Below are 16,377 nucleotides of genomic sequence, written 5' to 3'. Positions count from 1 at the left end.
TTAAATCAAATTCAGGAAAATGAGGACTGAATTAAGTATTATTATAAGATCTAATCATAAACAACATTGAATAATCATACAAGCTGAAATGCCTCCCGGCAATGATCCACTCCACTCATGTGATCCAACCTCACCAACTCCGAGAACCCCTACTAAACACCCCTTGTACTACACCGAACTCAATCAATGTCCGTAGGACTCGTAGGCTCACCCGCTGGGATCCTGTCCCTTAACCAAGTAAGAGTAGCTTCCGTGCCCTTCTCTAGAATGGTATATTTTGGCACTTTAAAACGATTGCCAGTGACATCCAATCTCTCAAGTCCACCAGGTCCGCCGAGTAGACCAATACGGGCATTCAGACTGCTGATATCATTGCTGCTGCAATCCACAACCTTCAGTCCCTTGATCGATTCTGGGGACAGTTCCTTGATTGTGTTGTTGGAAGCAAAGAGACTCGTCAAACTTGGAAAGTGAGGCTTCAAGGGAGGCAAGAACGTCAGTCGATTGAAGCTGATGTCAAGCTTCTCCAACAGCGGCGCCTGTAGACGCTGAATCAACGGTTGGACGGAGTTGAACGTGTTGCAGCTCAAATTCAACTCTTTCAAAACTGGCAATTCAAGATCTTCCTTCAGGAATGTATCGCTGGTCAGCTCGTTGCGAGCCAGACTCAGGGTCGTCAGAGTTGCTGCGAAGAATGCAATGGAACTTGGAATTTCCTTAAACACATTGTGATGCAGCTCTAAGACCCGAATTGTGTGGTTTGCTGCGGCGTGTGCAGCTGCCACAGGGTTCAGTGAGTAGGACTCGGTATTTGATCGATCAAGAATACCTCCGGGTTTGACTAGCCAATCTGTTGACGAAGGTCGCGACGATACAGGAGACCCTTGAGCAGAGTAAAAGGTGCCGTCACTCGCCTCCTTCTCGACATCCTGCTCAACCGGCGCCATCCGTGCTTTGAGAGCTCGCTTCAAATCTTCCGTAGTCATACCAGAGAATTTCTTGTCCCTTAATGGATTGCCACTAATGCGGAAGATATCCAAACTGTTCATGCCGCCAATATTGTCATCTAGGACCTTGATATTGTTACCACTGAAATCCACATTCTTGATTTTGGGGAGAGTAACAAATCCCTCAGGAATGGATGATATATTGTTGTCTTCGGCTATGAGAGTAAGTAGTGATACCCAGGACGTCATATCGGGAAGATCAGTGAGTCTGTTTGATGAGCAGCTCAATTGGTGGAGTACGGGAAGGCTCAATCGAGTCGACTCAGTGATACGGGTCAAACTATTGCTGGTAACGTCTAGAACTTGTAGTTGCGGCAGCTCATCGACATCCTCAGCAATCAGAACACCGGATAGTTTATTCTTGGCCGCTAAGAGTTCCATGAGAGGCAACTGACGCAGAGACTCAAATGGTAGGGCAGCAAATTGATTCTCTGTAATATTGAGCACTCGCAGACGTACGAGCTCTGCCAACCCATCAGGTAATGATGTTAGGTTATTGCGTTGAAGGTCTAGAGCTTCAAGATTCTGGAGGTTGGTCATGCTTGCATCCAGAGGACCAGACAAGCCGTTCCCAGCAAGCTTCAGATCCCGTAATGATGGTATTTGGGAGATAATCTGAAAGCAGTCATTCCCTAGCTTGTTATTTGACTGCGATGGATTAGTATAGATAGGATTGCATTTTATGAATGACTCACCAGGTTCAGAGTGGTAAGAAGTTCGAGTCTCCTCAACCCAAGAGGTAGCGCAATCAGGACATTCCCATGCAAATCTAATGTCTCAAGTCCGCCGAATTGATTGCCTTTGAAATCTTCGTCCTCCGCGCCTTCACGTGGATCTATGTCTGGGAAAACGTCATCATGGATCAGCTCAAGTTCATTATCTGCGGCGACAAGTCTTTTGAGGTCAACTGATTCCGCCCAAGATCCGTCCTGTGTCCCGATGGATTCAAGACTATACATATTCAAAACCTCATCCGGTATCTCTTTGAACCCCATCGCGGCGATGTTAAGGCGCCCATCAGTTCGAGCTGCATCAATGCGCTTTCGCAGGAGGCCCTTCATATCGTTCTGATTGACCTTCTGGTTGAAGGGATCATCGTGAAGGCCAAAATCAAATGTGCCTGAAGGGATAACCGGAACCTCTTCCTGATCGGCTGGGTTTCTGGGTCCCAACTTTGCATCTGCAGCACGCTTGGCCGCCTTGGCCTTTGCTATTTGGTCACGTAGCGCAAGCGAAGACTTTCGCGGGGTACCAGTCTGGTCATCCCCTGATACAGAAGTCGTCGTCGTCGTCGTCGACTTAGATGCCTTTGACAGAGTAGAACTTTCTTCTGAAGACGTATTGGAGAACGTAGTGGATTTCTTCTTTTTCACGAAGCCAATCCTGTCAAGCTCATTCGATTGATCTAAATTTGGCATGGAAGGTTTGCGGAATAGGCCATTTACAGAAGCGCGTGGTTTCAGTGGCCGAGAGGAGAAAGTCTTGCTACCCGACTTGATTGTTGGTATATCTGCGTCAGTCTTGAACGGGCTTGGCGATTGCTGGCGAAGAGAAGCGCCGAAACGAGGAGATGGTAGCTTGGAGGCGCTTGACGCAGGCTCTATAGCACTCCGCGCACTTGACGGCGTTTTGAAAGACGCAATACTTTGACGCTTGACTGGAGTATGGGATGGTAGGGTCGATTGAGCGGTTCTGAACGTGTTTGGAGAGGCTCGAAAATCCAACTGGTTGGGCTTGTCGGGACCTGAGCTTGAACTCGGCCTTGAGCCGAGTGAGCGATATGGAGGGCCCATTGATATCTCATTTTGATGTAGAGAAGCATGTCTGGACGAGGGAGACGAACGCCTCGGGGTTTCAGAATTGAAGAAGCTTGAATTCCTATGCCTTATGGCGGGGGACGACGGTATATGTTGGAGAGTCTCCATTGTTCTCTCCGATAAAGATGGGTTCCGACTCGATGCCCGTTTGTCAAGCTCTCCCCTTGCAAACGTTCTACCCTCACGCACGCCCTCATCCTCCGATAGATCTAGCTCTGCGTGATACCCCTCCACTGGTCGATCTCGGGGAAGAAAGTGAGTCGAGTCGCGGGATTTCGTAGCTGTAGGAGTGCTTCGAAGACGAGGATTGACAACGTTGGCATTGGGTTTGGCGGGTCGCTGGAGGTTTTCTCTCGAAGCAGCAGAGCGCAGGGCGGTACTTGGCACAGGAAGCCTCGAGGGACGAGGGATTCCACTTGGCCTGGGAGTTGATGGATCCATGACTGCGATTCGCGATTGCACACGGGGGAAGCAGGACGATGTTGCTAAACGGGCTTAGGAATTGAGCATAGTACTGATGCTATGCATCAACGCGGACGTGTGAGTTCCTCGTCGACTATCACCGTGCTGTGGGATGCGGACTCGACGAAGGGTTGGAGGAGAGACAGAGGGCGGGAGATCGGTCTCCTCGTTTGGCAGCTGAACGTAAATTGCTTGAACTTTGAATTAAAGATTGCGCGGATTCGACGCTTCCTCGCTCTTCCTCGAGCGATGGCACACTGCAGGGACGATCAGTTCCTAAAGCAAGACGGGTAGGGAGGTGTAATTCTTTGGTTTTATTATTTTTTTGAGCCTCTTTTCCCGGAGAATTGGCACCAACGGGCCAAGCCCAATCAGGTTGGCTCCAGGGGTCGAGCTGCATGTATATGTGGATATCAGACTGCGTAGGGGATGTATATATTAGTAAACCATTTCTTCTTCTATCTGTACGGAGTAATATCCGCCTGTGCTTCCGCATATCATATATATAGATACGTGCCACAATATGCCCCGAGTAGGGGTCTCCATAGGTAAATCCGAAGTAAAGAGGCGCGGGGCTTGACCTAGGACGCCATCCTCTGTACATATCCGCACATATGTAGGCATGTAGGCATGTAGGCATGTATGCTCGTATGTATGTACGTATATGGACCTCCACCATGGCCAGTCCGCACTCCGAAAGTAGCAAGTCCTCGCTGCTTTATCAACCCTGAGATCCGGACGGCGGGCTAAAGGCGGCAGCGGCCACCATTCCGGATCGGGCCTCCTTTCCATGATTCCCTCGACAACCAAGCTCGCGTGCACGGGCCGCATCCTGGGCCCTGCCACAAGCCCACCAGCCATCTTTGCAACTCCATAACTTCAACACCAAGGCCTCCCCCCCCCAGATCCCCACATCGTCACAACTTGCGCCCGTCATCCTCGCATCTTCTCTCCACAAGCCATTGCATTGTACCCGCGCGGTAACCATACACAAATCTCCAATTGTATCTACAGCGCCATCATCCTCTCTCCAATCTCGAGCTGTTGCACCCCGTGAGAAGGTAGAGCATCGAATACCTTGTGCACCTGTACGTTAAGCTGATTCAATCCACAGATCCAACAGATCCATTCACAGTTATACCTCGAGCTTTGATCACTACAGGCGAACACATCTGCGAACACTTTTCCATACCTGTACGCAATTGCGCATAGATGCATACCTGCGAGGGCCGAGGGCTGACCAACTCACAGATGAAACAGGAAGCCTGCTGCTCACTATATCCTCCTCATTAGCAATGGCCTCTCCAAGCTCCGTCGACAACTTGTCTTCACCCTCCACTTCCCCATCGACCCCCCAACCTCTCAACGCCTCCCTCCCTGCAGGTCAAGACATCCCTCGTGCCATGTCGACCTCCATCTCCGTGATGGCTGCTCCATCCTCCACCTTCCAGGCCAACGAGCCTTCCATGTCGCAAGGCACTATTACCCCACCGCCATCCTCACAGCCTGCCATTTCTCGATATGCGGCTGTCTCTCCCAAATCTACACTTGGACCGTCCATGCTATCCTCCCCGCCGCCAACTGTCACCGCTATCAAGAAAGAGCTCGGGAACGTCAATCCATTCACCCACGTCACCCCCGAACAACTCTCCAATTCTAGCATCGAGGAGATTGTGAGAATCTTCCACGCTCTTAAGTCGGAGAACCAGGCACTTGCGGCTGCAGCTGCCGAGGCTCGGATGTCTGCGGCTCACCACAAATTGCAGCACAGCCTTCTGACCATTGAGACAGAAGAGGCTGCTCTGCGCGCCGAGGTCGAACATGAGATGACGCGACGTGAAGTCCAAGCCCTGCAGCGTATGATCCAAGGTCCCGAGAGTCAGGCAGGCCGCGAGTACGTGACGAGATTGAAGGCGTACTGCCATATTATGCAAGACAAAAATCAGGACTTGCAGAAGCGCCTCATGAAGGCCAAGAAGCTGATAACCGAGAGAGACGATGAGATTAGTATGTTGATGGAGGAGAAGAAGATGTTGATGACTCGCCTCCGTGAGAACCGTGAGCATATGAATTACTTGCGAAGCCCAGGCGGTATTTTCCACTTGGCTACCCCGAAGATATCAAACAGCAGTTATCCTGCCACTCCCCAGCAGCATCGCAACACGCCTAAGCATACCCCGATGACTGGTCATTCCGTGCGTCGGGACCACAGTCAGGAACCGTTTGCTGCATTGTTACTTGCGGACCGGGTCCTGAGCCAAGAGAACAATAGCGCTCCCTCGACCCCTCTTGTCGGTCGTCGTGCGGATCCCCAAACTCCAATGGGGCACAACCGTGGCGTTCAGTCCATGTCCTCCATCCCCAACACCCCCCGAAGTGCCAGAACCGGGCCATCCACCCTCCTTCCATCAGCCCCGATCACCTCTCATGCCGAAAAACGAGCAAAGCACTCGACCGGGCAAGAAAGAGGAGTTCTCCAACGCCGCCGCAAATCGCGTGACAGCACCATTTCCCTCTCCGATACCGAGGAGATCGCCCGGGCTGCCATGTCGTACCGAGAGGAGAGCGAGGAGGTCCAGGAGAGCCGGGCCAGCCAGAGTGCGACAGAGATGTTGCGAATTGATCCCAGAGAGTCGTTCGAGGTGGCTGCCTCCCGCGCCGCCACTCCTGCTACCGAGATGGTCCAAACCAAGATCGTAGGTGCTGTTTCCAAGAGGAAGCGCGACGAGGAGATTTATGGTGACAATAAGAAGTTGAGATCAGCTGAGGCTGTAGGCTTGGGAATCGGTTATGGTAAATAGGGTTCGCATGGGCTGGGACTTTATGACTTTTATGTTGGCGCGTTTTCTATCTGGACTCGGGAAGACCAGGTTATGCGGTGGTATCGGGTTTATGGGTGGGTTCTTAAGGTAATTAGGTAGCATCCGCAATGGCACTTAAGGTAATTAGAATTTGCAATGGCATTTTATGGCTATACTTGACTGTCTACTCATCAGCTGCTGTTTTTGTGATGAACCATTCAACCCCCCTCCCACCTTCCACTCCCGAACCCCCCGAACAATCAACCAACCCACAATATGGCCATATCATATCCAGCATCTCCAGAACCCAAATCCTCAGACTCGTGTCTAGAGCTATTCAGATAGTACTTTACCTTAGGTAGTTCATGTCCCAGGACCTATCTGTGGTGGATTTCGATTTGGATCGGTAAGTGAGAATGAAGGTGGGAGGTATAGCTGTGTATAAGGGGGAGGAGGGAAGAGGGGGGGTTTTCTTTCTTCTTTTTTCTTAAGACCCTTTGTTAGGTAGGTAAGGGGGGGGTGGGGTTGGGGAATAGGAAGTAGGTAGATATTTGTTTAGGTAGGCACCCGATGATGTAGTTGTAGTGGTGCTCTTAGAGTATTTCGATAAGAATGAGATTGGAGAGGAGAGGCAGTTTAAGATATGGGGAGCTGAGACACCATTGTATTTTTCTATTTAAATCTGATGCATAATGTGTTGATGAATAGGACTTCTTATATGCTAGCTAGCTAGAAAAGAAATCAAAAGGATTTATTTGATTTATTCATATTCCCGTACGGTGGCTACAGAGAAGAAAGACCGTGTACTTCTAGGCAACAATGGTATACTCATTGGCGGTCTTTGGGCTAGAGCCCCTGTGGCGAAAGACTTCCCACGATCTGGTATCTGGTTGGAGAGTGGAGACCGGATGGATTCATGTGAAGGCGAGAAGATCAGCAGCGACGTCAAACAAATGTCACCGCATAGGATAATGTAGAGTCACCTCGAACCAGGCTGCTCTTCTCGAATATCTGAGGATCCGGACGTGGCCGAAGGAACTGAAGGAAGGATTCGAGATCGCAGCAGGGTTCTAAACCTAGGAATTTGCCATCAGAAGAGTCATAATCCGCAACGTAGGAGCGCCCTGGAGAGAAGGGGGTAGTAACACTATCCCTTTTGCAGTGATGATTTTGGCAGAATAATGTGAAGTCTGGTCTGGGGGTATATTGGACTGGATTTTCGGCGGCAGCGCTCACGAAGGATCGCGGCGATCCTCCTACCAAAATGACGACCGACGAATCCAGATGATAATGTAAGATGTCAGAAGTGACCAAGTTTGAGGGATAGGTTGGGTTGGACTTGCGACACAGCTGGTTCGTTAAGGAATGTGACTCAGAGATCTGGTTGGGATACCAGATGCTGTAGGCTGGGATTTTGCCTCTCTATGCTGAGGCAGTCTGTGTGGTTGAACAGGAAATGGACTGGCTGGAGAAGGTGTAATAGCACACTGGAATAATGCCATGGTTAATCGACGTCCACATGATATTCGTCGGACTTGGACGACTTGCAGGATCGCGAGACGCGAGATCGAAGGCTGACGAGTACAGGCACTGGCTAGACATTTCATGGAGAATATGAACTGTGAATCATAACTGTTGATAACTGTTGACAAATGAGTGCGCAAGCCGAGCAAGAACACATCGGTGAAGTCCGATATGCAGTCGGCGATGTTTCTAAAAGCAAAAGCCTTGGTATAAGGTACCTTAGAGATGGGAACGAAGAGACGGGAGGCAAGGCCACCACACGTGACTCTGCGGGAGGCTGAGGTCGGATCGTAAAGGTAGGTAAGGTACCTTAGCCTGTAGGCATATCATAGGGACCAGAATATGTACCGTACGGTATGTCCCGATGTAGCTATTAGATACGCTGGAAAAAGGAACAAGAACTCTAAAACTCAGACTGACTCGGAACGTGAGACATAGCGCCACCTCTCATTTCCTTCACCGTGCGTGCTCGCGGCGACCGAATCTCTTGGCTGGCTATGTTCGCTATGTTCGCTTTCAGGTATTGATTGGGTTGGGCCCCTCGGAAACAAACAAACAGACCAGGCACACACAACTCTGTTGGGACAGGATGTCTCTCATGAGGCTGACTATTCAGCCGTCGTCACATCTGCGCGGGTCGCACGATTGGCCCCGTTTGTGCTCGACTACCACAAGTAAGCGCGCCGCCCAACATCTGATGACCAGAAGGCCGGTTGGCATTGGACGCGCCGAGGCCAGTCTAGCACACCAAACGGCGCGGCGGTCGAGTTCCCTCTTGGCGGCAGAGACAAGTTTACAAGAAAAGAAAAAAAGAAACAAGAAAGCAAATACCGGAGACCGATCTGGAGACAGAAGATTGTGCCACCCTTGCCACCTGTTAAAGGATGAGAGACAAGAGAGTTGCGAGAGTGGGAGAGTTGGGAATGGAAGCTTTGCCTCTGGGAACAGAAGTCCAGAACAGAAGAGAGGAGCCTTGCGCTACGTCACTCTCTCTTGCTTGACATCGGGCTGGCTGCTCCTGCTGATGTACGACACGTAGGAATGAATGCATTCCCTCCCCACCTGCTCCAAGGACTCTCAAGGCTGGCCTGGGCTTCAAGGAAGCAGTGGGGACAGTGAACACTGAACCGCCGAACGACTGAGCAGTTGATGGTTGAGGGGACTGGTATCCCACTATCCGCCTGCATATCCGCCAGCCCTTCCAGCCAATGCTGTGCCTATCACCAGTGCACCGCCGTCCGCTGCTACCACTAGTCCCGTCCTCGCAGCGGATGCGGGAGGGTGCGCACCGCGTGGATGTGATGCACTGGATACCTTTAGGCATTGTTCGAGACCAGACCTGAACCTGACCAAGGGCAAGCCTTCCTCTGCGCTCTGATCCGGGATTCCTGTCCAACGTGGTGCCGACCAGGCCCCTCCACGAATCACGTCGCCCGCGCTGCGCGTCGCTTGCCACTCATCGATACACCCCCCCATGCGAATCGGGCCCCAGGGCATCATGCAAACCAGCGAGGCAAGGAGCCCGCTTCCGTGCTGCCCTGGAGAAGAAAAAGGAGCAGCCAAAAAAGAAGCAAGGAGCCGGTGGTTCAGGAGAGAGAGTCGGTGTAGATAGGAGGTCCTGGACCGGTGTCGGGAAACCTGGGAACTTGGAACTGGGAAGGGGGTTGGCGTGAAAATTCTGCAAATTGGAAATTTGATAACCTTCCAGGGCCCAGGGGCAGCGAGATGGATCGTGGAAGGAGGGACGAAAAAGAAATCACGATATGGCAGAACGCAACGAAAAAATACTCCCCATTCTGGCCAAGCTCCGAGGATCCAGGCTTACGGGATATGGAATATGGGCTACAGTCTACAGAGGAGTTGTAGCTTATCACCTCCGATTTATAGTTGAGAGACTTGTACAGGAACAGCCGGAGGAGAGGACGGACCATGGGTTCAAGGTTCGATAGTGCTTGCTGTAAGTACAGTCTACGCAGTACTACAACCTACGAGGTAGTACCTCTTGGTGGTGCTGGTAGAGCTATTTGCTAGATCATTACAGCGTTATTGCCAGCCGATTTTACTTACTATTTATTGCTGCAAGCAATGCAAGACCTGGCCGTCGTGAACTGCAAAATGCAAACTGCAAACTGCAAAATGCAGAATGCTACAGTAGGGCTAAATGCTGGTACTATATGGAGTGTTATGCTGGCGAGTTGCATTCTTCGCCGAGGCGCATGGGTTCATATCTTCCGCGCAGGCTACGACAGACTTACCTCTGTACAGTATGGGCCGAACCATCGCCGCGGGATGCGATAGATGCCGGAAATCCACAGCCTACAGCAGCACAGCTACGCTACTACTGTACGCACTACGCAGTAAAATCGAGAGACAGCACGCAGTAGGGCCCGAGGTGGATTCCGGCGTCGATAACCTCTTACCCGGTAGCCCTGCAGGCTGCAGGGAACTAGATGTCTCTGATCTCTGGAATCCTGGATGGTCTTGAATAAATGAGTCGATTCAGTTCGAATTTTCGACCGCGGCCGTCCTACGCAACCGCTGAGGCGTGTGCGGTGAACACTGAACATGGAGGAGACGGGACTTGCCTTTGCAGAATTGATTGGAGCGACGATTGCCATCGCGGTCCTCGGTCTGCGTGAATCCAGTGTGATACACAGGATCAATTGGCGATCGCAACCCCGTCTCAACGTCGTGTGATATGAGGGGGAGGGGGAGGGGGAGAACGGCCGAGAGGAGGAAGGCGGCGTCGAACTGAGTCTCCTCTTATCGACAATTGCTTCCTTTCCACAGATTCACAGAGCCGCCGGATGGAGGGTAAGAGTGTGACTGTGACCTCGCCGGCGAGACGAGAAGGCTCGGGAAGCGATATGTAAGATGTAAGGATACGACTCAAGGTCATGCTCCTCAGCTCCTGCGAATGCGAAGGTTGCCGCGCCGGCCCCCATGCTCGAGGATCTGGGTTGAGGGAAGAGGGGGAGGGGGTTGAGATTGTGAACGTGATGTTATGAGGGGTGGCACACTTCGGCCAATCCAAGATTCCGCGATGCGATGATTGATTGCAATTCCATTTGGATTTGGATCCTGTGTATCTGGAGATGTATATGTATCTATGCGCCGTCCCTGATCGCTCGGTCGGTCGGCCTGTGCTGCTGTGCATGATGCCGCGAGCCTGTACATTGATTCCCAGGAGATGAAGACCATCACCAACTGCTCTATCCGTCCTCTTCGCCCATCTCCACTCCTCCTTTCGATGCACTGTCCTGTGTAATCCTACACAGACGGTCAGACCACGTACGGCGTACACAATACTGCCCGCAACAAAAATCGCATTGCCGTCAACCAACTTCAACGGTCAACCAGCGCCCCTCTCTTCCCAACAGACTTTCGCCATTTGTCGCGCCGCGCCCCTTTCGCTGACCACTCTGCGACCGGCGCAGCGTCCTTGTGCTCTCTATTCGACAGTTGTACATCAATCGCTCCAGGCCAAAGCCCCCTTGCCCCGCTGAAGGCTCTGTCGCCAGAGCATTTCCGGGCCAGTCATCAACATTTTCATTCCGTGACTCAAGTCTCAAGCCAGCTCGGGCTGCTCGGTCGCAGTCAGCGCTCCCGGAGCCTCTCTGTTTTTATTCCCAGCTACTGCCCCTGGTCGCCTTACCAGACGGAGGGACTTTGCATCGACGGTATCGTGTCCGGGTCCTCAGATAATCTCACAAGTGCCAAGTAGCCCAGGTACCAGGTCCTCCTGAGACCACGCTTGTCTAGCAGATCCAGTAGTCTCGACAGACCGCCCGAATCCACCTCCTCGGTCCCGCCTGGCGGCTCGCGGCAATCAGGACGGCCTTCCCCGTAGCGATTTTAGACCCGCCGAGGAAAGGCTGGCGGTGGAGTGTTGGAACTTGGAAGGCAGATCCGGGAGAAGGAGCCGGGAGACGGCGACCACGGCATTGTCCTCTTGTCGCGGTTTGTAGCCCGAGAATCTCAATCTCGCTTTGAAAGATGAGCCTCGCGTGCCCGGCCGTGGCTTTCCTAGGATAATCCAGGGGTGTGGACGTTGCAAGTTTTGCACCGACGGGAGAATAGAATTCCCATGCGCGACGACACCATTATTACCTGAGGACGCTGTCTATAACGAAGAGAACCGTGGACAAAACAGAACGCTTGGCCAGCCTGTGGAAGGGCGCTATAGCGACCGTACTGTGCCCTGCAGGACAGTATCAGCTATAACAATAACGATACACGATACACGATACATCATACACGCCGCCTTCTGGTAAGTGCCTCTTCTGAGTCTTCTCTCTCCCCGTAACGACTCAAAACCCCCCGTCCTTGATACATAATCACCCACCGCCTTTGTCACGACCGGGCCATCCTCGCACATTCCAGAAGAACAGAGCCCCCTGTCCGTGCTGTCATATTGTTTTTATTCGATATCCAATAACAACAATAGTCATCCCATTCTCGGGATAGGGCGAACCTGCCTCTATTATTATACTCGACACGGCTACACTGGTACCCAAGCAGCGTGGTGGCTAACAGCTTGCAGTAATAAGCGTGCGACAGTGTGGGCCGGCCATACCATCATACTATCCCTTGCCCCTGTCCTGCGCCAACGCACAATCAATTTCCACGCGAAAAAAATCCCCCGTCCATCCCCCCCCCCGTCCTTAAATACTCTCGCTCGCCCCCCAGCCACGCCCTTTCGACTCCCTTCCGCCTTTACGGATCCATATCGCTCCCAAACAAACCGATAACTACCATTCTCAGTCCCAGTATTGAGCCGGATCGTGTCGTCCAGCTCATTCCAGAAGATCCTCCCCACCGAAGTCGAGCGAACTCGACTCCGACCCCCTTCCACATCCTCCGCGTGGGATATTGCAGACCCCGTCCTTGACATGTACGGATCAACGACTACGGCTTCCCCTCTCTCTTCTCGTACCGACTACATACCACGGTGACGGGCTCGTCACACTCTCCAGCGCTTCGATCGATCCACGGCGCGCTCGTCCTTTGGCTTTGCTTTTTTTCTTTCGTTTTAGGGTGTCGGGAGGACACCGCAGGAGCTGCAGATCATGAATACCTTTTCCCCATACAACACCCCGCCAGGAGGATACTACCCCTTCAGCGCCAGCCCTTCACCGGTGGCATCACCATCCGGAGTCCACGGATACTATCCGCCCAGGCCGGGACCCTCACCACGACATCACTCACGACATACAAGTACTGGGGACGCGTATGGGTATTCGCCCAGGGGCGCCTTCTCTCCCAGATATAATTCCAGCGGATACTACGCGACTGCTGCCAATGTGAGTCGAAAACAAAGTTCTTGGTCGGCGCCACCTCGTGAGGCAAAGCGACGAAATTCTTACTCCTATCGAGCCTCTCATGGGGATTCCGACGAGGATGAATATGAATATGTAAACTATGTGGTCGACGAGATGACCTACCGAGTGCCTGCTCAACGGCCGAGAAAGACAACTTACACTTATCGTGGGCATGGCACTGATCGTTACTACTATTCCCAGGCTCAAGTTTACGTCCCATATGACACTCCAGAGGAGTCACCACACTACGAAGTACCACCAAGAAGACGTCGACAATCATCCTCGACGCCTCAGCGACCCAATTCAGCTCGCCCCACAGCGTCACCAAAGAAGCCGCCACCAATCCCCAAAGCCACGGAGGCTGATGCGCGCAAGCACCGCATCCCACCGGGATACTCCCTCAAGAACTGGGACCCTTCAGAGGAGCCGATCATGCTCCTAGGGAGTGTCTTCGATGCTAACAGCCTTGGCAAGTGGATCTACGACTGGACGGTTTACCATCACGGCCCGGCAACTCCCATCGCTGATATGGCGGGCGAGCTATGGTTGCTCCTCATTCAACTCGCGGGCAAGGTCAAGCGCGCCGAGGAGTGCATGCCTCGAATCCGGAAGGAGGAGAACAGAGATATGGTTGAGGATTTCATCGAATCAGGGGAGAGATTAACCGATAAATTAAAGAAGTTGTTAAAGGCGTGTGAGACGCCGATGTTGAAGGCGGGCAGGAGGAACGGCAAGGATTCGGCGCAGCTGGGCAAGAATGCAGGGACAGAGTTTGTGGACTCCATCTTCGGACGAGATCGACAACTCGATGCCACCGAGAAGTTCATGGCATCCATCCGCCTATGGAATCTACGATTCGATGCCAACTGCGAGGAGATTTTACGACGACCAGGTCAGTACGAGTAGGGTCTGGCCAGACATCACACAACAAGGTTTATCAGGAGGAGTTTGCTTATTTCTTCCATCATCGCGTTTCTTACGGACTATGATACCCGCTCTGCGTTCCTACATGCTTTCCGGCGGTGGCTTTTGTAAGATATAAGAACGGCACAGGGGGCTACCCCGATCTTTCCAGTTTGTCAGGCATTTGGTAGATAAGAGGGATATAGGCATCATGGGCGGAGGAAAAGTTCCAGTTCGATCTGGGGGGGAATTGCATCTGCGGTCTTTTTTTCTTCTAATTGCGCGCGTTCGGACATTTGGTTTAGGGGGAGTTGCGACAGCTTTTCGGGGTTGTAAGTGTAGTTTCCTATTCTCTGATGGCATCTGGGGCCGGCGTCTTGTCTTCCTTGGGGTCGCCCTGTTTCAATTTGCGTCGTCGGCGGAATATACCCTTCGTAGATTTTTATTACAATAGGTACGGATCACATTAAATTCGTCAAATGTCTACCTACATTGTTACCTTACATTAGAGACAATAGAAGAAGAGTCGCTCTGGCAGGCGCAGTCATTCCCGCATAGCCTCTATCATCGCCCTTCCCTCCCTTTCCCTCCCTTCCCTTCCCCTCCTCACATCCGAACATCTCTCGTAATCCGCACCCCCCTCCCCCTCCCCCTCTCACCCCTCTCACCCCTCTCACTTACCCCTCCCCCTCCCGCCTCGGCCACTCAACCGCAGCCGATCAAACCCAGCCAATCCCCAGAACCCAACCCAACACCAATAATAATAACCCATCATCCAACGCACAGTACATCTCCAGCCGCGGCAAAGCGATCCCCCCCCGCCCATCACAATGGTTCATGCACCTGTGCTGTGCTGTGATCACCGCCCACGCCCGACGCTTCCGAATGGACAGCGGGCGGCACGGTACGTAAGGTAGGTATGTTCGACCTTACCTTACCTTACCTATCTCATCTAGTTAGTTATATGTATGTATGTGCTCTGTATGTAAGGTATGTAGGGGTAAAGGAAACAAAACGCGGCGTTCCAGAAAACTAAAAACCAACCAACTCCACATGTCTGCCTGCGAGCCGCCTTGCTTAGGCACTTAGGTATCGAAACGAACGAACTATACATTACCTTACCTGCCTGCCTCTTTCCGCGGCTGCGTGCCTGAGTACTATGGTGCGGAGCAGCGGCATCTGACGTTGGAGTTGGCGTCTTGGGGGATGAGAGGGGGTTGGGTTGGATCGGGCGATGGTTTGTTTCCTTTTCCTTCATGGGCTTTGCTCTGCTGGTTGGTTTTCTTTGAGCTTTCTTGCTCCTATGCTTGGTTCTGAGAGTTTGGCAAGCGGCGAAGCGGCGTACGGTATCTCGGGTTGGAATTTGGTGGGGTAGGTAAGTTTGGGGAGAAAGGAGAGAGGGGGGGGGGGGGTCTCAACGGCGACAATTGTATTCTTTGGGAAAATAAAAGAGTATGTTGAAGCTGGAATGCATATTCTTTTTTTCTCTTTTCTCTCTTTGCAATATACTCTCCTTCCCTCATGCTGTACTTAGGTATTCCATACTGCTGGCTCAAGTCTCGCTTCGCTCCCTTGCTTCCCGACCCCGCTAAATTTCAACTTGAAGTCTCGAAGCCTTCTATCCTTGCGCACCTCAATATCTCCCTACATCACCACCCTCCCTCCACCATCCAGGTAAATACCAAAACAGGTACCGGTGAGCGCCCCAGCCAGCATCGTATATAACGCCCGGCCTCCTGCATGTCAGCAACCCCACCCCTCCCACACGTAAGCAAGCACCAGCCAACGAGCGCATACCTACAGTTCGCCATCTCGAGGTCTTATCTCATCTTCTTAGTCGGGCCGCCTGCACGCACGGCACAGCCCAGAAGCCGGGACTAGAGAGAGTTGAGTGCCCGGCGCTGCGTTCTGAGACTGGACTGTTCTGTTGGGTCTGGGACGGGATTGGAGGACTTGCTCTGGAAAAGCTCTTTCTTCCCTGGTGCCTCGCCTGTGCCTGAAATAGGGACTTTCAAAAAAGACGAGAGTCGCAAGGCTGCAAGTCAAGTTGGGTTGTCGTCAAGGATCGGATTTGATCGCGGCATAGAAGTAGGGCTGAGGCTGAGCGCGGGAAGTACTGCAATCGGGCTCGGGAACTGTGATTACGGCCTAACCGCTTATTTTTAAACGCGAGGAGGCTGGATGAGAAGTTATCATCTCTCTGGGACGAGGCTGTGTCGTTGGACTTCCAATCTTGACGTCAAGGAGGTCAAGGCTGGTGGTTACTTGTTGGTTGAGAGATCTGAGCCTGCCTACTTCGTCTCTTCTCTAGGCTGCTCTTCATAGCAGAGCGGCTCTCGATAGACAGCACTCCGAAGAAGTTGGTTGTTGAGGCTGTGTCGCTGTGTACGACAAGGCTAAGGCACCTCAATCGGTTCTCCGAAGCTGCGTTCAGGGCTCGGCGTCTACGAGGGAGGCGTTAGGAGTTGAGTGACAGGAGAAGTTTCTTTTCCAAGGCTGCGCTGCCGGATTGGGCTTGGCATCAAGTAGGCCATTAGAAGTT

The 16,377-nt window shown here is 52.3% G+C and overlaps 7 protein-coding genes across 7 annotated transcripts; 4 read left to right on the top strand and 3 right to left on the bottom strand.

Moving 5' to 3' along the window:
* Positions 1-179: 179 nt before the first annotated feature.
* On the bottom strand, positions 180-3,265 carry M430DRAFT_51727 (hypothetical protein; the record flags this gene model as incomplete). Its single annotated transcript, XM_024868250.1, has 2 exons — positions 180-1,655; positions 1,703-3,265. 2 exons carry the CDS (start codon positions 3,263-3,265, stop codon positions 180-182), a joined length of 3,039 nt encoding a protein of 1,012 aa, XP_024719692.1.
* Positions 3,266-4,195: 930 nt separating this feature from the next.
* On the top strand, positions 4,196-6,196 carry M430DRAFT_67702 (hypothetical protein). Its single transcript, XM_024869303.1, has 3 exons — positions 4,196-4,347; positions 4,401-4,480; positions 4,538-6,196. The coding sequence occupies exon 3, from the start codon at positions 4,582-4,584 to the stop codon at positions 6,085-6,087; it is 1,506 nt and encodes a 501-aa protein (XP_024719691.1). The 5' UTR covers positions 4,196-4,347; positions 4,401-4,480; positions 4,538-4,581; the 3' UTR covers positions 6,088-6,196.
* A 3,461-nt stretch (positions 6,197-9,657) lies between these two features.
* M430DRAFT_256664 (hypothetical protein) lies at positions 9,658-10,195 on the top strand. Its single transcript, XM_024865276.1, has one exon. It carries the CDS (start codon positions 9,773-9,775, stop codon positions 10,094-10,096), a length of 324 nt encoding a protein of 107 aa, XP_024719690.1. The 5' UTR covers positions 9,658-9,772; the 3' UTR covers positions 10,097-10,195.
* Positions 10,196-10,294: 99 nt separating this feature from the next.
* M430DRAFT_51724 (hypothetical protein) lies at positions 10,295-10,768 on the bottom strand (the record flags this gene model as incomplete). Its single annotated transcript, XM_024868249.1, has 1 exon — positions 10,295-10,768. The coding sequence occupies one exon, from the start codon at positions 10,766-10,768 to the stop codon at positions 10,295-10,297; it is 474 nt and encodes a 157-aa protein (XP_024719689.1).
* A 601-nt stretch (positions 10,769-11,369) lies between these two features.
* Positions 11,370-12,031, bottom strand: M430DRAFT_59743 (hypothetical protein; the record flags this gene model as incomplete). The annotated part of the gene is made up of 3 exons (XM_024868818.1): positions 11,869-12,031; positions 11,722-11,812; positions 11,370-11,637 (listed from the first exon to the last, which is right to left on the bottom strand). Exons 1-3 carry the CDS (start codon positions 11,987-11,989, stop codon positions 11,370-11,372), a joined length of 480 nt encoding a protein of 159 aa, XP_024719688.1. The 5' UTR covers positions 11,990-12,031.
* A 1,162-nt stretch (positions 12,032-13,193) lies between these two features.
* On the top strand, positions 13,194-13,820 carry M430DRAFT_78753 (hypothetical protein; the record flags this gene model as incomplete). Its single annotated transcript, XM_024869581.1, has 1 exon — positions 13,194-13,820. A coding segment is annotated over one exon (627 nt), but the record flags the coding sequence as incomplete, so codon positions are not given.
* A 1,430-nt stretch (positions 13,821-15,250) lies between these two features.
* On the top strand, positions 15,251-15,560 carry M430DRAFT_35862 (hypothetical protein; the record flags this gene model as incomplete). Its single annotated transcript, XM_024866829.1, has 1 exon — positions 15,251-15,560. The coding sequence occupies exon 1, from the start codon at positions 15,357-15,359 to the stop codon at positions 15,558-15,560; it is 204 nt and encodes a 67-aa protein (XP_024719686.1). The 5' UTR covers positions 15,251-15,356.
* Between the last annotated feature and the right edge of the window lie 817 nt (positions 15,561-16,377).

The sequence above is a fragment of the Amorphotheca resinae genome (genome assembly GCF_003019875.1).
Source record: "Amorphotheca resinae ATCC 22711 unplaced genomic scaffold M430scaffold_8, whole genome shotgun sequence".
Taxonomy (NCBI): Eukaryota; Fungi; Ascomycota; class Leotiomycetes; order Helotiales; family Amorphothecaceae; genus Amorphotheca; species Amorphotheca resinae.
The sequence above is the reverse complement of the archived record's forward strand: the minus strand, read 5'-3'. Positions and strand labels throughout refer to the sequence as shown.

Coding starts and splice junctions, on each gene's coding strand:
- M430DRAFT_256664 (XM_024865276.1), top strand. CDS start 9,773: ATGCTGGTACTATATGGAGTGTTATGCTGGCGAGTTGCATTCTTCGCC.
- M430DRAFT_67702 (XM_024869303.1), top strand. CDS start 4,582: ATGGCCTCTCCAAGCTCCGTCGACAACTTGTCTTCACCCTCCACTTCC.